Genomic DNA, 17,725 nt, shown 5'->3' on the forward strand with positions numbered 1-17,725 from the left:
TCTTCTCAGAATAAGTTATCGGAGCTGATTTCTCACTCAAAAAATGTTCTGTCCTTCATTTGGCTTAATTTCTTTAAAAGTAAAAGTAATATCTGGCATTAGTTTTTGACTTGTTAGTTGGTATGGCTGTATAAATAAAAAGATGGAAATACAAGAAAATGTAATCCTCATGGTAAAATTAGTTACTAATTAACGTAGGGATTTTATAGGCTATAAATATTTTTTGTGAAAGCACAGTAGAATCCACTGCTGTGAAAATTGCCATCTCAAGTACAAGGAGCTGGTATTGGATGAAAGCATGGCCTTGCTGTTTGGTAGCTGTGAGCAGTGTGATACTGACGGTGACGCTAATAAATTTAGCATCAATACAAAGAAGTTGTTGTCACGATGTGACATTGACAGAATATCTTTTTTGCTCATCTCCTAATCCAGTAGCTCCTCATAAATGCAAGTTACCTCCTGGAAGGCTTATTACTGTTGCAGTTTAATTGGTTTTGTGAATAAAATGGCACTGTGTATAATTTGTTCTGCTTCTGTTTTTAAACTACTACTGGACTGGATTAAATATTTTTTCAATAATTGTGAAGCATGAATGCCAGATTAGGTTTCAGCTGCTGATAAACCTGAAAAAGAATTCCCACTTGGAAAACAAATTGATTTATTTTTCATTTGTAGTAAAAGCAAAGAAAACAAAACAATGGCAATCACAGGCTAGTAAGGTCACCCAAGACAAGTCTCATTTGCAAAAGTAGCAGCAATATACACATATATAATATAAAAGCCAATTAGTATTTGTACAGCAAAGTGCATAAAGCAGTAGTTCGTACACAGTTAGGACTATGAATATTAAGCTAGTCAATTAATCTACAAAACAAACTTTGCAGTCAGTCAAGCAATCTTTCGGGATTCAGATAAGCCATCTGATGGGAGCATAATTAGATTTGTGTTTCACCTTTGAAAATACCACTGTGTGCACTTTTTCTACTGCTTTATAGGCCATAACAAGTTGTTCCCAGGACATTTAACAAGCAAGTCACATTTCTGTCATTCAGTGGAGCCTTGAATACATTTAGGACATGGCCTGCAGAGCTGTTCATTGTAGTGGTTGAAGGACAACTGGTACTGTTGGAACAAATGCTTTATTTACAAACACAGATTTAGTGAGTTCCTGAAGTACAGTAAAATGTCCTTGGGTCCTAAAAAAGAAGAGTTGATCATGTACACATACTTGTGTGATGCAACTAGGGAAGATTATTTAATCTAAATTATGCCATAGTTATCAAAAAACATCCCAGTACTGTAGTGCTGAAGTGCAAGTTCTTTGATGAACAACTATCCACGAGGACTGTGATGTCATTTTGACACATTTCATGGGAAATCATGGATGAATAATAGGTGGTAAGTCTTCAAATCACTAATGTGATAAAGCAAGGCTGACAGTTTTCTTTAATAATGGTATTTTACTGTTTGACAAAATTAAGCTTCGTGGCATTTCAGTTCCTATTGTCCTTTTCAGAATTGCTTACAGAATCTATTTATGATCACTCTGGCATTCCAAGGATATTATACTAAAGCTGTATAGCATTTCTAGACCCATGTTACTTTATCTTGTCAGGCTGATGATACTGCCCTGTCATGTCAGTGCCAGTGGTAATGGCAGAAGAAATGATAATCTCCACACCAGCGAGTGGCAGTCTAGTTTTGCATGCTTCTGTGTAGACTGCACACCCTGCACTCACCTTTGTGTTTCGTCCATGGGAGTAATACATTAACATACAAATAGCACGTTGTTTACAGGATGAGCAGCCAATTAACCCACTTGAGAAACAGGCTATGTTAATAAAAGTTATTATGAAGAGTCTCTTTATGGGGGAATTTTAACAAATAAATGACATACATTCTCATCCTCCAACTTTTAGAATTTGAAATACTTGTTTCAATAATTGAAGAAAATACTTGTTTTGTGCTCTGAGGAAACTGCAACAATTCTGCTGCATATTTATATAGCATGGCAGCTTGTCTTGAAGCAAGCATATAGAGAATCTAGGAAAAAATCAGAACCCATGCTGAGTACTACCTACAAACAGCACAGAGACAGTTCTTATTTGGGGCACAACCTACTTCAGATAATAGACAGAAAATAGAAAAATTTGTCAGGACGTCATAACCATCCTCTCTCTCATGAGAGATCATTTCTGACTCTTTAAAGAAAGCTAGTTGGATGCTGATTCTCACGATCATTTCCTTACATGGAGAATTGGTCACATTTGCAAAACGTAAGCAATTTAAACCTGCCACCAAACAATCCCATTTATTCAGTAAAATAAATGATACTTTGAAAGGCACTATGAAGAGTTGAATGTCTTTTTCTATTTTTTTTTTCAATTTAGATAAAAAAGTATATTGGCTATACAGATCCAATTATAACATGACAGAGTTAAAAACTCATCATAAAAACCTGTCTTCTAACACACAAAAAAACTTCATTATAATAAAGAAAAAAAAAAAAAGAAAAACAAAGAAGGTGAAACAAACAGGAAGAAGGGACAGACTTCTCCCTTCCCTAAAGATCCATAAGGAAATTGTTCATTACTGAAGTGCTATTCCTCTACTTTGCAACACCAGATTTCACTTTGTTGGCTCTAGTACATTCTCTTAGTTACACGAACATATACATTTTTTTTTTCCCCTTGACCTCTGCTTCTTTATGTGCAAAAAATGAACAGTTTAGCTATTCATCCAACTTCACTCAGCGTGTGGTCTATTAATTTTCTAGTATTCAGTCTCAGCTGTGAGGACAGCCATAAATTTCCTACTGGCCTGTTCTGTGGCTTTCATAGCACGTGTTTGCTTCCCAAGCAATCCTATCCACATTTCTCTGAAATAAATGCTATCATCCCCACCCTCCAGCTGGGAAACTCAGGCTCTAAAATAACAGTATCTGAGATTTTCTGCTGATGCAAGCAGCTTACAATGGGTAACATTTCATATTTTCAAGGGGCAGTTCCCTGTAGTTTGATGACATCGTCCTTATATTACTCTTCCCCAACAGTACTTTCTGATAAGAAATATCATACGACATCCATAACTGGCAACTATAACTATATTGCTTATAACCATAACATGCTACTGGTATATCACAGATATTAAAATGTGTTCTTTGCTAGTGTAAAATCTCATGCTGTGCCTGAAGAGGAACGATAGACTACGATGAACAGGACTGTAAAGATCACTGTGCCTTTTCTTGTTGCTGGAGAAGCTACAGATGTTGAACTTCTCATGGAATTTAACTAGAACAGAAAAACCCTTCAGCAGAAAGCTCTGTGACTCCCATTATAACACCAAACACCATATATTGAAGAAAAGCCACTAGAAAGCAATATAGTTTTCAAACTATGCCTTGGAATGCAAGTAAGATCCTTCTGTTAAACAGAAATCCACTCCATGCAGAGAGAGGAGTAAGACAATGAAGAACTGACACTGGGAGGACTCTTGGGATCCACCTATGGAATTCCTTCTGTGGCAGATAAAACAATCCAACTCTGTATTTTATTGGAGAGTTCTTTTAAAGTGGTTTTTTTTTTTTTTTTTTTTTTTTTTTATTTTTTTTTTTAATGTATATTCTTCTTTCCAATCTCTGTGACACATAGCTTAATGACCATATGCTATTTTTTTTTGCTTGCATCTAATAATTTTTAATGCTTTCTTAAAAACTTTCAGTGATTTGCTCTGGTAACAGCCTTCCATCTCTCACTGGCTATGCATGTTTTCTCAATGGGTGTGATTTTTAAACTGTCCTAATAGGGAGTTAACTCTTAATGAGTTGATAAACATCTCTTCCAAGGATTCTGGCCTTTTGGCTTTTGGAATACATCTCAAGATTCTTGACCTTGAAATCACAGAGCAAGATTCATCTGTTTCTGGTTACTGGTCATTTTTGTTATTTCTAACATGTTACTTTTGATATCAAGGACATATTTTTCCAGCTGAATTTGGTTCTCATATAATTTGTCTGACATGCAGATTTCTATGCATTTTTTATGCTTGTTCATAAAATGTATAAAGTAAATAAGGACTGAAAAATGTGAGGTTTTTTTCACTTATATAGTATTAAAAGCAACTTTGAATCTCATTTTTCATTTTTCCAGCTGCTGTATGGTATGTGGTTCCCATATTTTCCTTCTGCTCTTTTTTTTTTTTTTGTTCCAGATAACCCATCTCTGCAGAAGCTATGCTCATGGATCCTGAAAGACATTGTGATTGTTGCTGTAACTCTTCAGTTGCTTCTCAAAATGTACTGTGTATGAATTTTATCTTGCATGCTTCTTTAAGAAGAGTTTTGCTGTAGTGAAGAGAAAGATTGTTTGCCTTGTCACTGTTGCCACTGGAAGGAGGGAAGAGGGGGTTCCTGCACAGCCAAAGAGTGGCTTAGGGTTTGCTTCTAGAATGACAGTGTTGGTCAGGACAGGAGACAGAGAGGAAAGAAGTAGAAATCTAGGCCTAGATGATAAATCAGTCTAGAAGGAACCTCAGGAGTTCTTTAGTCTGTACCTGCTTTGAGCAGGGTTAGCTGGGAGGTCCAACCAAATGGCTCAATGATTTATTCAGCTTGAGCTCTAGCAGGGAGAGGAGCTTGAGGGGAGGAAAGCATATTTGCAGTGAAGCCTCTGATTTTTTCCCCCCAGAACCAACCTGCTGAAGTGTTATTTCAATTGAGGAAGCCATTGAAAGTTGCTGAACTAGAAAATGAGGAAGTCCTTGTGCAAGAGACTATTTGGGTCAGAGTGTGGCTGGAAGAAATATATTAAAATTAATTAATAAAAACTGCCCTGGTGCTGTCAAAGACAATTCTATTTTAGACTTTTTATACATAAATCTGTACATGAGCAGTTTTCCCATCTGAGTAGCATAACATGAGTAAATACAGCACAGAATTAAATTGCACAGTTCAAAATACATGTACGCCTATGTTCCTCACTCTGGAACTCATCTGAGTAATTTTAAATATTATGGCAGCATATGAAAGGATATCACTGTAACTCATTTAGTTTTCAGTGATAAAGTTTCTTGCCATCTAGTATCAGGCAATTATCACCTATAGATTTACATGCATGTGCAATGCTATTCCACTTGATCAGGCTTTTTGTGTAGTTCAAATTAAAGACACTTGCAACTATGTGCTGAATGGGTGTCTTAATATCTACACTTTCAGTCTGCTTTTCTGATGAAGAAGGGCTTATGAGATCATACTGGAGTATCTGTGCAGACATCTGTCTCTCAGTGACTCTTTTAATAGCTTTTGAACCTGTTGGACAATTTCAACAATTTCGAATTAGGAAGAGAAGAGCTAGCTTACAGATACTAAATTTACATACGTTAAATTAAAATCAGTAGTTAAGCATGGGAAGATGAGATTATTAGATTCACTGTCATTTCCACACCCCTCCTCTACCACTGAAAGACTGTACCATGAATACTTTATTTGAGTCTAGAGAATTCATATTAGAAAGCTATTGAGAATGCTTTGTCACAGAAGAAGCTTTAGAATTTATAGTTTATTAGACAGTGGAGAATCCAAGTCGTCAATCCCAAACTGCAAAGCTTCAGCAGTCCCCTTGCTTATCTCTTTGCTACACATTAAAGAACCATTCACTGGAACAGGCTGCCCAGGGGGGTGGTGGAGTCTCCTTCTCAGGAGATGTTCAAGTCTCGCCTGGACGCCTACCGGTGTGACCTGCTGTAGGGAACCTGCTTTGGCAGGGGGTTGGTCTCAATGATCTCTAGAGGTCCCTTCCAACCTCTACAATTCTGTGATTCTGTGATTACTTGATAACATCAAACACTCACTTCAAAAAAAATTACAAAGAGCTTTGGCATTACACTTAGGTTTGTAAAAACCATCATATTTCTTGCCCTAAATAAAATCTGAAGTGATCAGTTTAAAGGGTAAAGAAAGCATGTACTGAATTAGCATAGTAGCTTCCTAGATTTTTTTAGGTGGTCAGCTAATACTTCTAGTTTAGTTACTGTTTGAATGCATGGGAACTTTCAGTGTATTTCTTTCCCAGTGTTGACATCATGGAAAGTTCACAAAGCATGACAAACTGGAAAAAGCACTGTTCCAAAGGGACCTTCCTCTTAGCATTTGGCAGGCATTCCTAAATAGGACCTATTTTATTTAGGTTTTCAGTACCATCTCTGCTGGTCAAATGATGATCTTGTTAACAACTAGAAGATAGAATATTTCTTTAACCATGTGCTCCTCCTTATTTTTGTGATGGAGTTATTGTCATAGAATTTTAATTGACGCAAAGTTAGTCTGAGAGCATCATATGACCAAATACCTCCCTTCCTTCCCAAAAGTTAATTTAGAGAGAAACTGCTGAAGCATCATTTTAGCAGGATTTTTAATAAGGGATCTCACAGACTGATCTTCTTCCTTTTCCTGAATTCCTTATGCACTGGGAGTAATTCCACTGGAAGCCAAAGGTATCAGAAACAAGTAAGACAACTTCTCATTGAGTATTTCAGACATGTTTAAAGAAAAAACACTGAGTGTAAGAAAATTAAATGTTTTTAAAGTGCACTTTTTATAAAAGCTGGTGGCTTGTATAATACATTTTTTCTCATGGAACAACCAAGAATGCAAACGTTACCTTAATTATTTCTAATCTGCCTTATAGCAGACTGCACTGTCCGCAGCCAAGGCTGGAGATCAGTTGTAAGCTGACACTATTTCTGTATTTCAGCTTTGGTTCACTGGAAAGACCATACCTGCTCAAGATCTGTCTCACTGACTGTTCACGAAAAGTCCTTGGCAATAAAAGGAATGAATGGTATGTAAATAGCACAACGAATGTACAGTGTCACCTTTAAAAATTACCTTAGCTCTGCTTGCCTTATTTAGGTATAGAACTAGTAACATCCACTGAAGACTAACACTGTGACACAATGCACTTCCTGGAGGGGTCTTGGTTCCAGAAAAACGGATCAAACTAACAGCAAAAGCTCACAGCTTGTCACAGTTGAAGGAAAAATAATCTTTACAGATTGCATTTATGCAATGCATGTTAGTACTTTCAACTTTCAACTAGTTGTGTTCACTTCTACAAATCTGGCATAAAATCACTGCTTTCTGGTAAGCATCCATGTCCATTCTGCTTTAAGGAGGGATGAACACACATGAAGATGCTCTTCACCCTGATTCAATACTAATGAAATGAAATTGGTGAAGCTTAAGTAGGATTACACAGGCAGCCCCAGTGATAAGCACTGAACTGTCTGGAATTTATGGATTTTCTCGAATCATGTTTCCAGTGCTTGAGGAAGCAGATTTTTCTTCGGTCTCACAGCAGTTAGATTTTGCTTATTAAGCGTTTTTTCCTCTTTTCCAGTTTTCACTAGCAGCCATTCTATCAGTTTTTCTGTAGTGGATGGAAGACAATTTTCCTCTGCTAGTTAAGATACATTTCTCAGTGTACTTTCCTGCAGTTTTTGTGTGGGTGGCACTGCAAAACTTTGTGGAAAATTATTTGCTAGTCTGTTTTCAACTGTGTATCAAACAGTAAATATTCCTTTATTTTATGAGGCTATATATGTGTTGAAACAATATGGACCTCAGTAGGAAATCGCCACAATAACTACAAAATGTGCACGTACTTTAGCAGGCTTCAGAGAATGACTTTTTCCAGCTTAGCTGTGGGACCTGTAAACACTACAGAGATTATGGAACCAATCAATAGCAGTTTTGCCTGAAAACTTCAGGCAAAAGTTATCTTCAACACTGCTGCATTTCTAAATTTGCTTCTTTACTCCTTTACTCCACAGAATCTGAGTGTTGTGATTCAGATGGCCACTGGGATCGTTAACATTAAGGCAGTGTCTTTATAACCAATGGAGAAGCACAAGAGCTGTGCCAAGGGCGGTTCTCCCTTCTCAGCCCAGAGAGCTTTCTGCTGCATGGGGATGGGGAAGGGGCACCGGGCTGCAAAAAAACCCGGCTTACATTCGGGTTTGATTTCAGCAAAGTTTCATTTCAGACGTAACAGTGCTGAAATCTGTTAAAGCTTACAAAATAACCCCAAACAAAATAAAATAATAAAAATTAAACAAAAGCAAAAACAAAACAAAAAAACCCAAACCACCAAAACCTTACGAAGAAAAGCCACAGCTGTTTCTTGAGTGGATCTTCAAGCTCAAAATACCACAGGAGGAGGTTTTGGTGTATTCCAGCTCTCCTAAGGCAATTGCTCAAAATCTCTCCTCTCTCCTGAGGAAGGGAGGCAGCCCCAGGCCCGGCAAATTTGGGCTTCCAGCAGGGGCCAGCCAGAAGGAGGGCATTTGGGTATGCACTTTCTGGCAGCCTGAGAGCCAAACCCACCCAGGCGGGCAGCAATCCGCCGAGCGAAACCCAAGCTCTTTCCCACGGAAATTTGGACGCGCTCCGAACTGCCTCTTCCATTTTGGCCCACGGTAGGTTTCCACAGCGCGTATGCTCGGTGACAGCTCAGTTTGTCCTCTGCTGCCCTTCGTGTGGGCGCACGGCAATCCTGAGTCTGAGGAACCGCACTCAGGACCTCCGGCCGCGCTCCCCAAGCGGTCCGCAGCTGGCGGCGGCGCTAGGACCCTGCGGGCGCAGGAACGGGCGGGCGCGCGTGCGCGGTGGCGCTGGCCGCCGCCGGGCTCTGCGGAGCGCTGCGGGCAGGGACGGAGAGGTGCGGGGCGGCCGCCGGGAGCTTTCCGTCAGCGCCCGGCGTGGATGGGCGCCGCGGCTCGGTGCTCCGCTGCCCGGCCCCGATGAATCCTCGCCGGAGCAAGTGAGTGAGAGGCGCTGAGCGCCGCCGTCCTCGCCTGCCTGCTCTCCCCGGGACAGCGCGTCCCTCCCGGGTGGGGAGGGGGCCGGCGCCCGCCTCGCTCTTTCAGCGCCGCTGGTCCCGCGGGGCAGCCCGGGGCGCCGCGCGGGTTGTCGCCTTTCGGAGCGATTCTAGTTGTTAATTTTAAACGCTGTTTCCGAGAGCGGCTTGCGGAGGGGAAGTGCTGCCCGCGGCCGTGAGCCGGCCTTGCCCCTACGGAGCCGCCGCCGCTCCGCGCGAACGGGCCGGGCCGGGTCAGGCTGGGCGGAGGAAACCGTGCCGCCACCTGCGCCTCGAGGCGCGGCTCACCGGGCTGCCCCGGCCCTATCTGCCTTTCTCCGCAGAGCGCTGGCTGCCCGGCCTCGGCAGCGAGGATGTGGTGAGGGAATGGGGGTGTCTCCCGCGGGGGCTCGCCATGGCCAGGGAGGACTCGGTGAGGTGCCTGCGCTGCCTGCTCTACGCCCTCAACCTCCTCTTCTGGGTGAGTCCGAGCAAGTGGCGGCCGCGGCGCGCGTCACGACCCCGGTGGTGCCTCCGGGTCAGGGGCTACGGGAACCGGGGAGGGAAAGCGGCCCCCTGAGTGTCTCTGATGTGCACCCTTGGGCAGGCGGGGCTCGTCGTGACATGCCTTAAAGAAAAGCGTTTGGAAACTTGTTTTGAGTGAAATTAGTGTGGTACTGGCTTCGTGTTATAAATACACGTGTGGATGTGTGCACCCATAATGTACGCGTGCAGAGAGGGAAATTCTCAGGGGTGTGGTGGCTTCCTCACTGTATGAGTGTCAAAGCATCCCGTGACCCCGACTGAACTCCGCTCCCAGAAGTATCTGAGTGCTGAGCTGCCCTGTGGAGGCCTTATCCAGCTCATCGTTGTGCTTTTGGGGACTGGATCCAAGCTGGCAGACAGGGCTTGAAGTGATTTCTTTCTTTTGCTTTCAGCATTTCAGTCAAAGCTGTAATTACAGTAGTAGGGCTTACAGCTCTCAAGTGTGAAATGGGTGTGATCAGCTCTGGCTCCTAAACATTTTGTGTCTCCACACAAACTGTGTGATGCAGATTTCACACAGAACAAATTCACACCAAATGAAGCTTGCTTGACCTGCATAGTTGAGATTTATGCTGGCTAATTATAGGAAAAAGAACGAGTAAAAGGCATGACATCCCACACCCATTGGTAAGTACTGATTTGAGAGGTGCTGCCTGATTGTGTGATGCAGGCAGCATACATAGGCTAACACCAACTGTATTTTATATTGAAGTAAAAATGAAGATTACTGAAGATTTAAGTGTAGAGCAGAATAAGATTGAGAGAATTATTAGAGTCTATTGGGGCAAAATAAGATTCTATTGAAAGTTTGGTGTTTGACAGAGGTGAAACATAAGTATTTCACTCTTCCAGCAAATGTAGGACTAAAGCCCTGTAAACAGAAGATGAGGAAATCTTCTCCTTTTTTTTTTTTTTCTTTTTAAATAACATGCAATTATTTATCACATTATGCATGTTTTTCATTGGATGTCATACAAAATCCTGGAACTTGTATTTTGTTAAGGTGAGGGCTGCCTGGATCTTATTCCTGTTTTTTTAGGCATATGCTGCTAGAGTTGAGTGAGCGTACATCCATGTGGCTGGGAACATCCTGTCCTCCAGTGTGCATTCTCATTACCTTCATCTTGGTTCCAGATTGCTTCCTTGAGCAGTTCTTGTCAGTTTTCATTCACGCTCTTAATTCACCCCCTAAAGCAGCCTGTAACCTTAAGCTTACTCCACTTTTCTCTCTTTCCCTCCCTGCTCTGTGCTTACCGTGTTTCTTCAGACAATATTTAGGGGCATCTTTGTGCAACCCTTCATGTGGTCCCTAGGTGATAACCTCACGAGGTAATGCCCCCATTTTTTTGGTGGTGAGGGCCTTGGTGCTGGACCTGAGTGCTCCATTTCTCCTCCTGAGTGATGCTCCTTGTGTAGGGAAGTTTGCCCGTATCTTTGGAGGGGACTGGTGCATTGCATCACAGCTCCTCTCTAGGGAGATCAAGGATTGATAAATGTCATACGTGTAAGGAGGCAGAGGTTGGACAAATGAAGAGGCAGTGAGCAGGGAACAGGTGTAGAGAGAAACAACCAGGTGTGCAGATGGGAGATGCATGTAGGTATATTTGTGTGGGAGGGTGCATGCTGCCTCACTTGGGAGATTTAAGTGTTTGCCCTCTTTGCTTGAATTAAGTTCTGTTCCATGTTCCATGTCAGATTGCTCCTTCCAGCTTTTCACTGTTTTGTTCTTGTGTTTTTCTGTTGTGGAGCTAAGGCACAGAGCTGCAGAGCACTTTGCAGCTTGGCAGTGGACAGCACCTGCATCCATATTACGCTGCTGTTAGCCTCATCCATCCGTAATTCATCTTTCAGTATTTTCTTAAAAGCATTTGCTAGAAATAATTTCCCATTCTTTAGATTTTTTTTTTTGTTTGCCTTTTGAATAATGGTGTCTCAGGTCACTGCTGAGTAGAAAGTGTGACTTTTTTTCTTTCATACTCATATAGGAAAGGGGATCTTTTGAGTGTATACAAATATGACAAGAAGTCCTAGAGAAGAAAACAGCAACTTTTCATAATCATCTTCAAGACAACAATGTGAAAAATATCTAAATCTTCATATCTGATGGCAGAATGCTTTAGGTAACACCTAAGCAGCTAAGCAAGATCTGTATTCACAAAATGTGTGTCAAAGGATGTGAATATGTAACTGAATAGTAAATGCCAGTTTCAGCAGGTAACTTGCATTACAGATGTTAAGTAGAATAAAGCTGTTTCCTGTAATGTGTATAGAATTAAAGGTGTTAGAACTAAAGAGAAAAATTGGCCAATCTGTTTGGAGCTGGTTCCCTGAATTTTAAAAAGTAATTGTATGCAACTGTTTGACTCAGAATAAAACAAACAAGCGAAAAGTGGTCACCATAATTGTGTAGTGAGAAATAGGATGAATGGTAGGTGGTTAAATCAGATTCTTTGGAGGCATGCTCATTTAAAAACCTCTTTTTGCTTCCTATCTGATCCTGTTTGGATGTGTATTTAACACGTAAATACAGATCTGCTACTCACTGCTTATTGTAGTGAAATGTCTCGTATCTCTTTCTCTGTCAGAGCTGAATTTTCTCCCGTTGGGGTCAGTGGGAGTGCTACCACTGACTTTTCTGAGTGTAAGAGTATGACCCTGCTGGGCAAAAAGTTCTCATGGAAAAGTTCTGCGGGCAGCAGGTGCTTACTTGCCTGTGTGTGGGGTGGGAGCTGTTTCTCTTCACCACCAGTCTTCCATTTGGAAAGCTTCAGCTTGTAATGTTGCTTATGTTAGCATTTAGTTTGATAAATACCAGCTCAGACTATGGACTGGATGGCAGGGAGTTTAGATTAGATCAGCTCCTGGAAATGCAGCTGCATTCCTCCTGAGCTGTGAGTGTGGTATTATGCTCTGCCTTAACAGATAAATGCAATAGCAGCATACTTAAAATGGATGAGAGCAATGTGTGCTTCTGGAGTGTGCAGAGAGCTCACAATTTTGGGAGCATTTATATTACACTCCTTAAACTTGTTCCTGGAGGGTTTTACAACAACTCCTGCATCATTCCTTCTGAAGGGCTGTGGCCTCCAAACAGCAAGCAGTTGTTACTGTGTTTGTTTGCTGTGTTACTTATCAGTCTCTGGCTGAAAACATTGAAGATGTACAAACAGCTTGTGTTGACTTTAAAATCATGGCTTGATTAAGGCTCCTAACCAGAATACAGTGACCTTCTCTCCTTGTTTCTTTCTGGTGTAGTCCAGTGGCCAGTCCGACCACGTATTGTGCAAACAGGCTTGGGTTCTCCCCCAAGAAGAAAATAGACTCAGCTGTGTTGACCTCTAACATTGGAAGCCCTGAAAAAAGCTGTAAGACACCTTGTAGCTGCTGTGTCTGGTGCAGTCTGAGTATCTGCCTGTGAGGAGAAAAATTTTAGAGTAATTTTCAAATATGTCCTGTGTGCAACTGTTGCAGCACTTGTGTAAGGGATTCCAGCTTTTGACTTTACCAGTCTGGTGAGGGCTGACAAGTGCAGGTGTAGCTCCTTGAGGAAGTGTTAATGCGTAATAGAACTGCCTAGTCTGACCATCATTCTTGCAGAAAATCTTTCTGTGTGAATGGCTGCTGTGTGGATGGCTGGTGTCTTCATAATTTGATTACTGTCAAAGCCCTCTACAAGCAGTGAAGCAAGAGAACTTTTTGCACTGTGACACTTGTAGCTTCTCCAGAGTGTACAACTGCATGCTTTGTATTTGGAAAGAGTGATTTTTATAGGGTTTACCTAATGAGCAGTGATTTGGAAGAGTCAACAGGGTGATACACGTGTGCATGAGTGGGATGAAAGGAGTGTTGTCTGGATGTGAATAGATTGGTATTTCTTAAGCTGCAACTTGCAGTAGGCATTTTCTTCTGAAGTGGGAATAAAAATGTTGTCAGTGTCCTAATTATTGATGGCTAAGTGACTGAATGTGGTTGTCGATCTATGATTCTTCTGGAAGATGATCTTAAGGTCAATTGAATCATGCATCTGACTGCAACATGTCTTTTTCAGAGTAATGAGAATTGTGGTTTTAGGAGCTTCTCTCTCTTTGAATCATTGTTTCCTTGTTTCGCTTTGTTTTTTTTTTGTTTGTTTTTTGTTTTTTTTTTTTTTAATAGCACTTTGGACAGGAATATCCTTTGGACGAAGCCTGCATTTAACATTGGGTTTGATTCTTCTTGTCATGTGCATGTGTCAAGAGCATCACTTCAAGGAGTTTAGACTGACAGATGCAAGTTGATTTCTGCAGATGTCTTGTTTCTGTAACATTGCTATTTGCAGCATATTAGCATCTCCAGAAATGCGCTGTTTAGCATTTTTCAGTCAAGACTTTTTACTTAAGCAAATTATCTTGCTGGTGCTTGAGAGAAACCAGGCTGCTACTGCTTCTTAGTTTTCAGTTTTTAGAGACAGTACTAGTCTTTATCTCTAGGTAACGTGTGTGTGAGATTTAGTTTTTACTGAGATTTTAGTTTATTTGGAAAGATTTAATGGTTCTACAAATATGTTTTATGCATTCTATGAGACTATAAGGCTCTGTGCTTCTGGGGCTTTCCTAGATCAGCAAACTCCTGACACCATTCCAGCTTAGTAGCAGTCATGGATTTAATGTCAGCATCCTTGTTTGCTTTGATAGCTTCATTACTTGTCGTGTTGTAAATCCTCCTCACCGTGTTTTGTAATAATGCCAGTTGTTCTGGACTTTGCTACAGTTTCTTCCCCCTTCAGCTTTCTTTGCAGTCCTTTAAGGTGGGGAGACCTTAGCTTGGCATTAAAGGCAGGCATCAGTCACAGAAAATGGCCAGCCAGTTAACACTGGAGATTGTCTATGGGCAGTGGCCTTCATGGTTGTGCTAGAATAAGAAATAGAAAACAGTGCTCAGTACTAGAAAAATTCAGTGTCCTGACTGTCTAAAGTAGTAGAAGATTAAGCAAAGCAACAGCTTGGAGAGGTACAGACTTGTTATACTTCTCTTGGTAGCTCAGACACGCAGGTTCCTTTGAAAAAGTATAGTTCTAGATTGGTGAACTAGGTAATGCTACTAAATGCAAATAAAAGCAGCACAATTTGTCAAATTTCTCATGTTTTCTTGTATGTTAAAAGAGCCGAAAATATCTGTAATACATCTGTATGAACTTTCTATCTTGAGAAAACTTTTTTTTAATTCACTGGTGAGTGTGTGTGGCAAGAAGGAGCAGCTGCTGTTGTGTCCATTGTATTTGAGAGTGACCATGGCTTGGGCAAATCAAGGTTGTAAGCTGTGGGTGACTGTATCACAGTGGTAGGCTTCTCTTTAGCAGGTGATTCACAGTGTCACTGCGTGTTGAGCAGAGTCAGAAATGTTGCCACGTTCTTCACCTGATGAGGTTTATCTGCCTGAGGAAATGCTGTTTCTGTTGAACCGTGCCTGAACTTTCCTCCATGCTGCTAGCTCCTACTATGTAGCAGTACCATCTAATTTAGGCTGTGTGATTGCAGCCAGTCAACCCTCCTGGCCGACAGTGTAAATCGCTTTACATCTACCTTGAATTTGTGCTTGTGAACCAGAAATCAGGTAACATGAAAGAGAAGCAAGCTTTCAGTTAGTTTTCCCTTTAATGCGAATATTTTGCACGCTTGTATTACCTAGTTCTGGTTCTGTGTTTCACCTGAGAAAATATAGCAAGGAAATATTAACACTGTGCATTGAAGCATTAAAAATGATTGGAAGCAGAGGTATTGTTTGCTTCTTTTTCCAACCTCAAATGTATGTGTTCAACCTTGTAGTTATTTTTACTTTATGTTTTGCATTTACTGTGACACAACAAAGACATTGTTCCATCTTCCCTTCCTCAGATCCAGATTCTGAGTGTTGGTTGTGTTTCTGCTGCTGTCCAACTGCCTCTCCTGTGAGTGGTATCTGAAGATGCTTGGAGTGAATAGACTAAGGTTCACATTTTCAGGGAGTTTATGTGACTGGTAATATCCACTGAAATGAACACTGCCGAGCTGGGTACCTGTGTTTACCAGTGTAAATATGGTGTTCATGCTGAACCATTATGGTCTGCTTTTAGAGACTGTTCTGTAGACATAGTAACTGAAACCTGATTTTCTTAGCATTCTTATGTAAAGAAAATACTTAGAAGGCCATTCAAGAATAACTCCCACTTCTGTGGGAGTTTGGTGTCTTTTAATGGCAGAGCAAGCTATAGGAGGAGATTTAAAAAGAACAGAAATGCTTTTAATATTGGTCTTTGAGAAATCTTTTACTTTTTGGTGTCTTTGAGCTGTATTATTTAAATAACATCCATAGATTCTGTAAGTGCGCAAAAGCATATGTCAAAGTTCTCTTTAAGGTGCTGAACAAATATAAATCAGAGAAAAGTCAAGTGCTGTCTCTGGAAAGGGCACTAAACAAATTTGAGGAGATACACATATAGATAAATTTCTTTTTTTAAACTGTTTTTTTTGTTTTTCATCAGCTGCTATCTGAGCTTTTCTACTTAGGGGAAAAGCTGTAAGAAATGTTTTTAAGTGAGGGACAGTAAAGAAAGTTGAGTGGATAAAAGGTGAGAAACGTAGACCAGGGAGAGACTGTGGATTTTGATGGCCAGGGTGTGTTTCTAAAGGTCTGGAGTTTGGCAGAAGGGCCAACAGGGCAATACATTACCAGTCTGTGTTCTAACCAAGTGAAGCGGAGTTGAGCTGCTGGTCAACTTGTCTCTGCCTCTGAGTAACCTTTCATCCCACCTGTTTTCATACATAGGTGAGAGGGCTCATTCTTTGTGAACACTATGAGTCAGTGGATGAGTTTCAGCAATACAGTCCCTTAAAAGAGAATGGCTTGACATGATGATGGAAAGGAAAAAATACACCCAGACTTCACCCTAATGTTAGAAATGATGTTAATGTTTCTTTATGGACATTCAGGAATCAGCGGGGGGATCCCAAGGTATAAGGAACAATTTAATTTCAGGTAGTGTTATAGGAATCTGTGATTTAAGTAAAAAAAATACGGGCTCATTTGAGTAATTCTTGTGCTGGTGGGTATTTTTATACAAAACAAAGAAATTAAGTGATGTTCCTGCAACCAACTGACAAACAGGTCTTATGGATTGTGGGAAATATGTATGGTCATTGATATATTAGTTTTCTTTTTATATACTCTGAATTTAAACATTGATTGCCCAAGAGAGATGGACTGCTGTCCATGAACAGAAGCAAGCACTTACAGAAGTAAAATTAAGAGTGTGTTGTATATGTGTGAAGGCACATCATTTTGATGGTGGGATAGCCTGCTTTTAGATTAACTGTACCTAAACCTGTTCACATATTTGAGCTTCTATTTCACATTTGTTTTTGCTATGCTGCTGTAGGATCCTCATGCAGTCAGTTGTTGGAGAGCTCTCCTGCTTTCCTTGGGAGAGCAACCCTTTAGTAGGCTGTCTGTGCTCCAGCAGTTGCCTGATTGTGAAGTGTGCAAGTTCCAGCTCATGCCAAGCCTGGATCACGTTGTTAACTCACAGCTGCAGCTGTGCAAGCAAACCTGCATTCAAAGTGCAAATAAGCACATGCTTCAGCTGTTTGCAAGTGGGAGGGGACCATGGCAAAACCCTCTGCAGGGACCTTGGCTAAAACTAAATATTGGTGTATCCTTAAAATAAAAGGTGCATTAGTGGGGAATTGGGATTTTTTCCTTCTTTATAGGCCATGATTCTTTCTGTAAACATTTGAATGCTTTTGCCAGGTAATACAGGAAAAAACGAGACCTCTTGTCCCTCTGTCCCCCACTCTTACACCCTTCCCTCCCTGAAAAATGTGGTTGCTTGCTTGTCCAGGGATCTGAGTCGTCTGTGTTTGTCCAGGGATCTGAATATTGAACTTAATTGTGAAAATCCTGTGAAAACATTGCAACATGTTCTGTTCATGACCTTGTAGCGATTCCTCCCTGCCCCCATGGGTAAAAGTCACAGCTCAGGTTACCCAAATCAATTCTGACTGGAAAAATTTCTCTAGAGTTGCTCCTTCACTAAAATTAGAAGACTAATGCTGCCGTATCTGGGAATTAATTTCCTTGGAGGTGCAAATCTTTTAATGCAGAAGAAATTTCTTCATAGTGCCACTGTTCAGCATTTTGTACGGATCCCAGAGCTTGGCCTGAAGTTGTTTACCCCATCTGTTTTGATACAAAGAACCGTGTGATTTTTATTGAGGAAGATAATTTTAACCTTTCCTCCGGTTTAATAATGTGAGAGAAAAACCCTGCTGTCCAATGAGCTCAGCAAGTTCCTTTGGCAAAAACTACAGTGT

At 41.0% G+C, this 17,725-nt stretch overlaps 1 protein-coding gene across 2 annotated transcripts in view; it reads left to right on the forward strand.

The window, feature by feature from the left end:
* Window positions 1–8,722: 8,722 nt before the first annotated feature.
* TSPAN12 (tetraspanin 12) overlaps window positions 8,723–17,725 on the forward strand; it is a 44,598-nt gene continuing 35,595 nt past the window's right edge. The window contains exons 1-2 of one of the 2 annotated variants that reach the window (XM_042872786.1): window positions 8,723–8,816; window positions 9,197–9,333. In XM_042872786.1, coding sequence (XP_042728720.1) covers window positions 9,268–9,333 — 66 coding nt within the window. In that variant the 5' untranslated portion in view covers window positions 8,723–8,816; window positions 9,197–9,267. Of the gene's footprint in view, window positions 8,817–9,196; window positions 9,334–17,725 lie in introns of those variants that run through there. The other variant, XM_042872787.1, reaches the window with a different exon arrangement.

Source organism: Lagopus leucura, unplaced genomic scaffold (genome assembly GCF_019238085.1).
Source record: "Lagopus leucura isolate 7727_CA_CO unplaced genomic scaffold, USGS_WTPT01 Super-Scaffold_100008, whole genome shotgun sequence".
Lineage (NCBI taxonomy): Eukaryota > Metazoa > Chordata > Aves > Galliformes > Phasianidae > Lagopus > Lagopus leucura.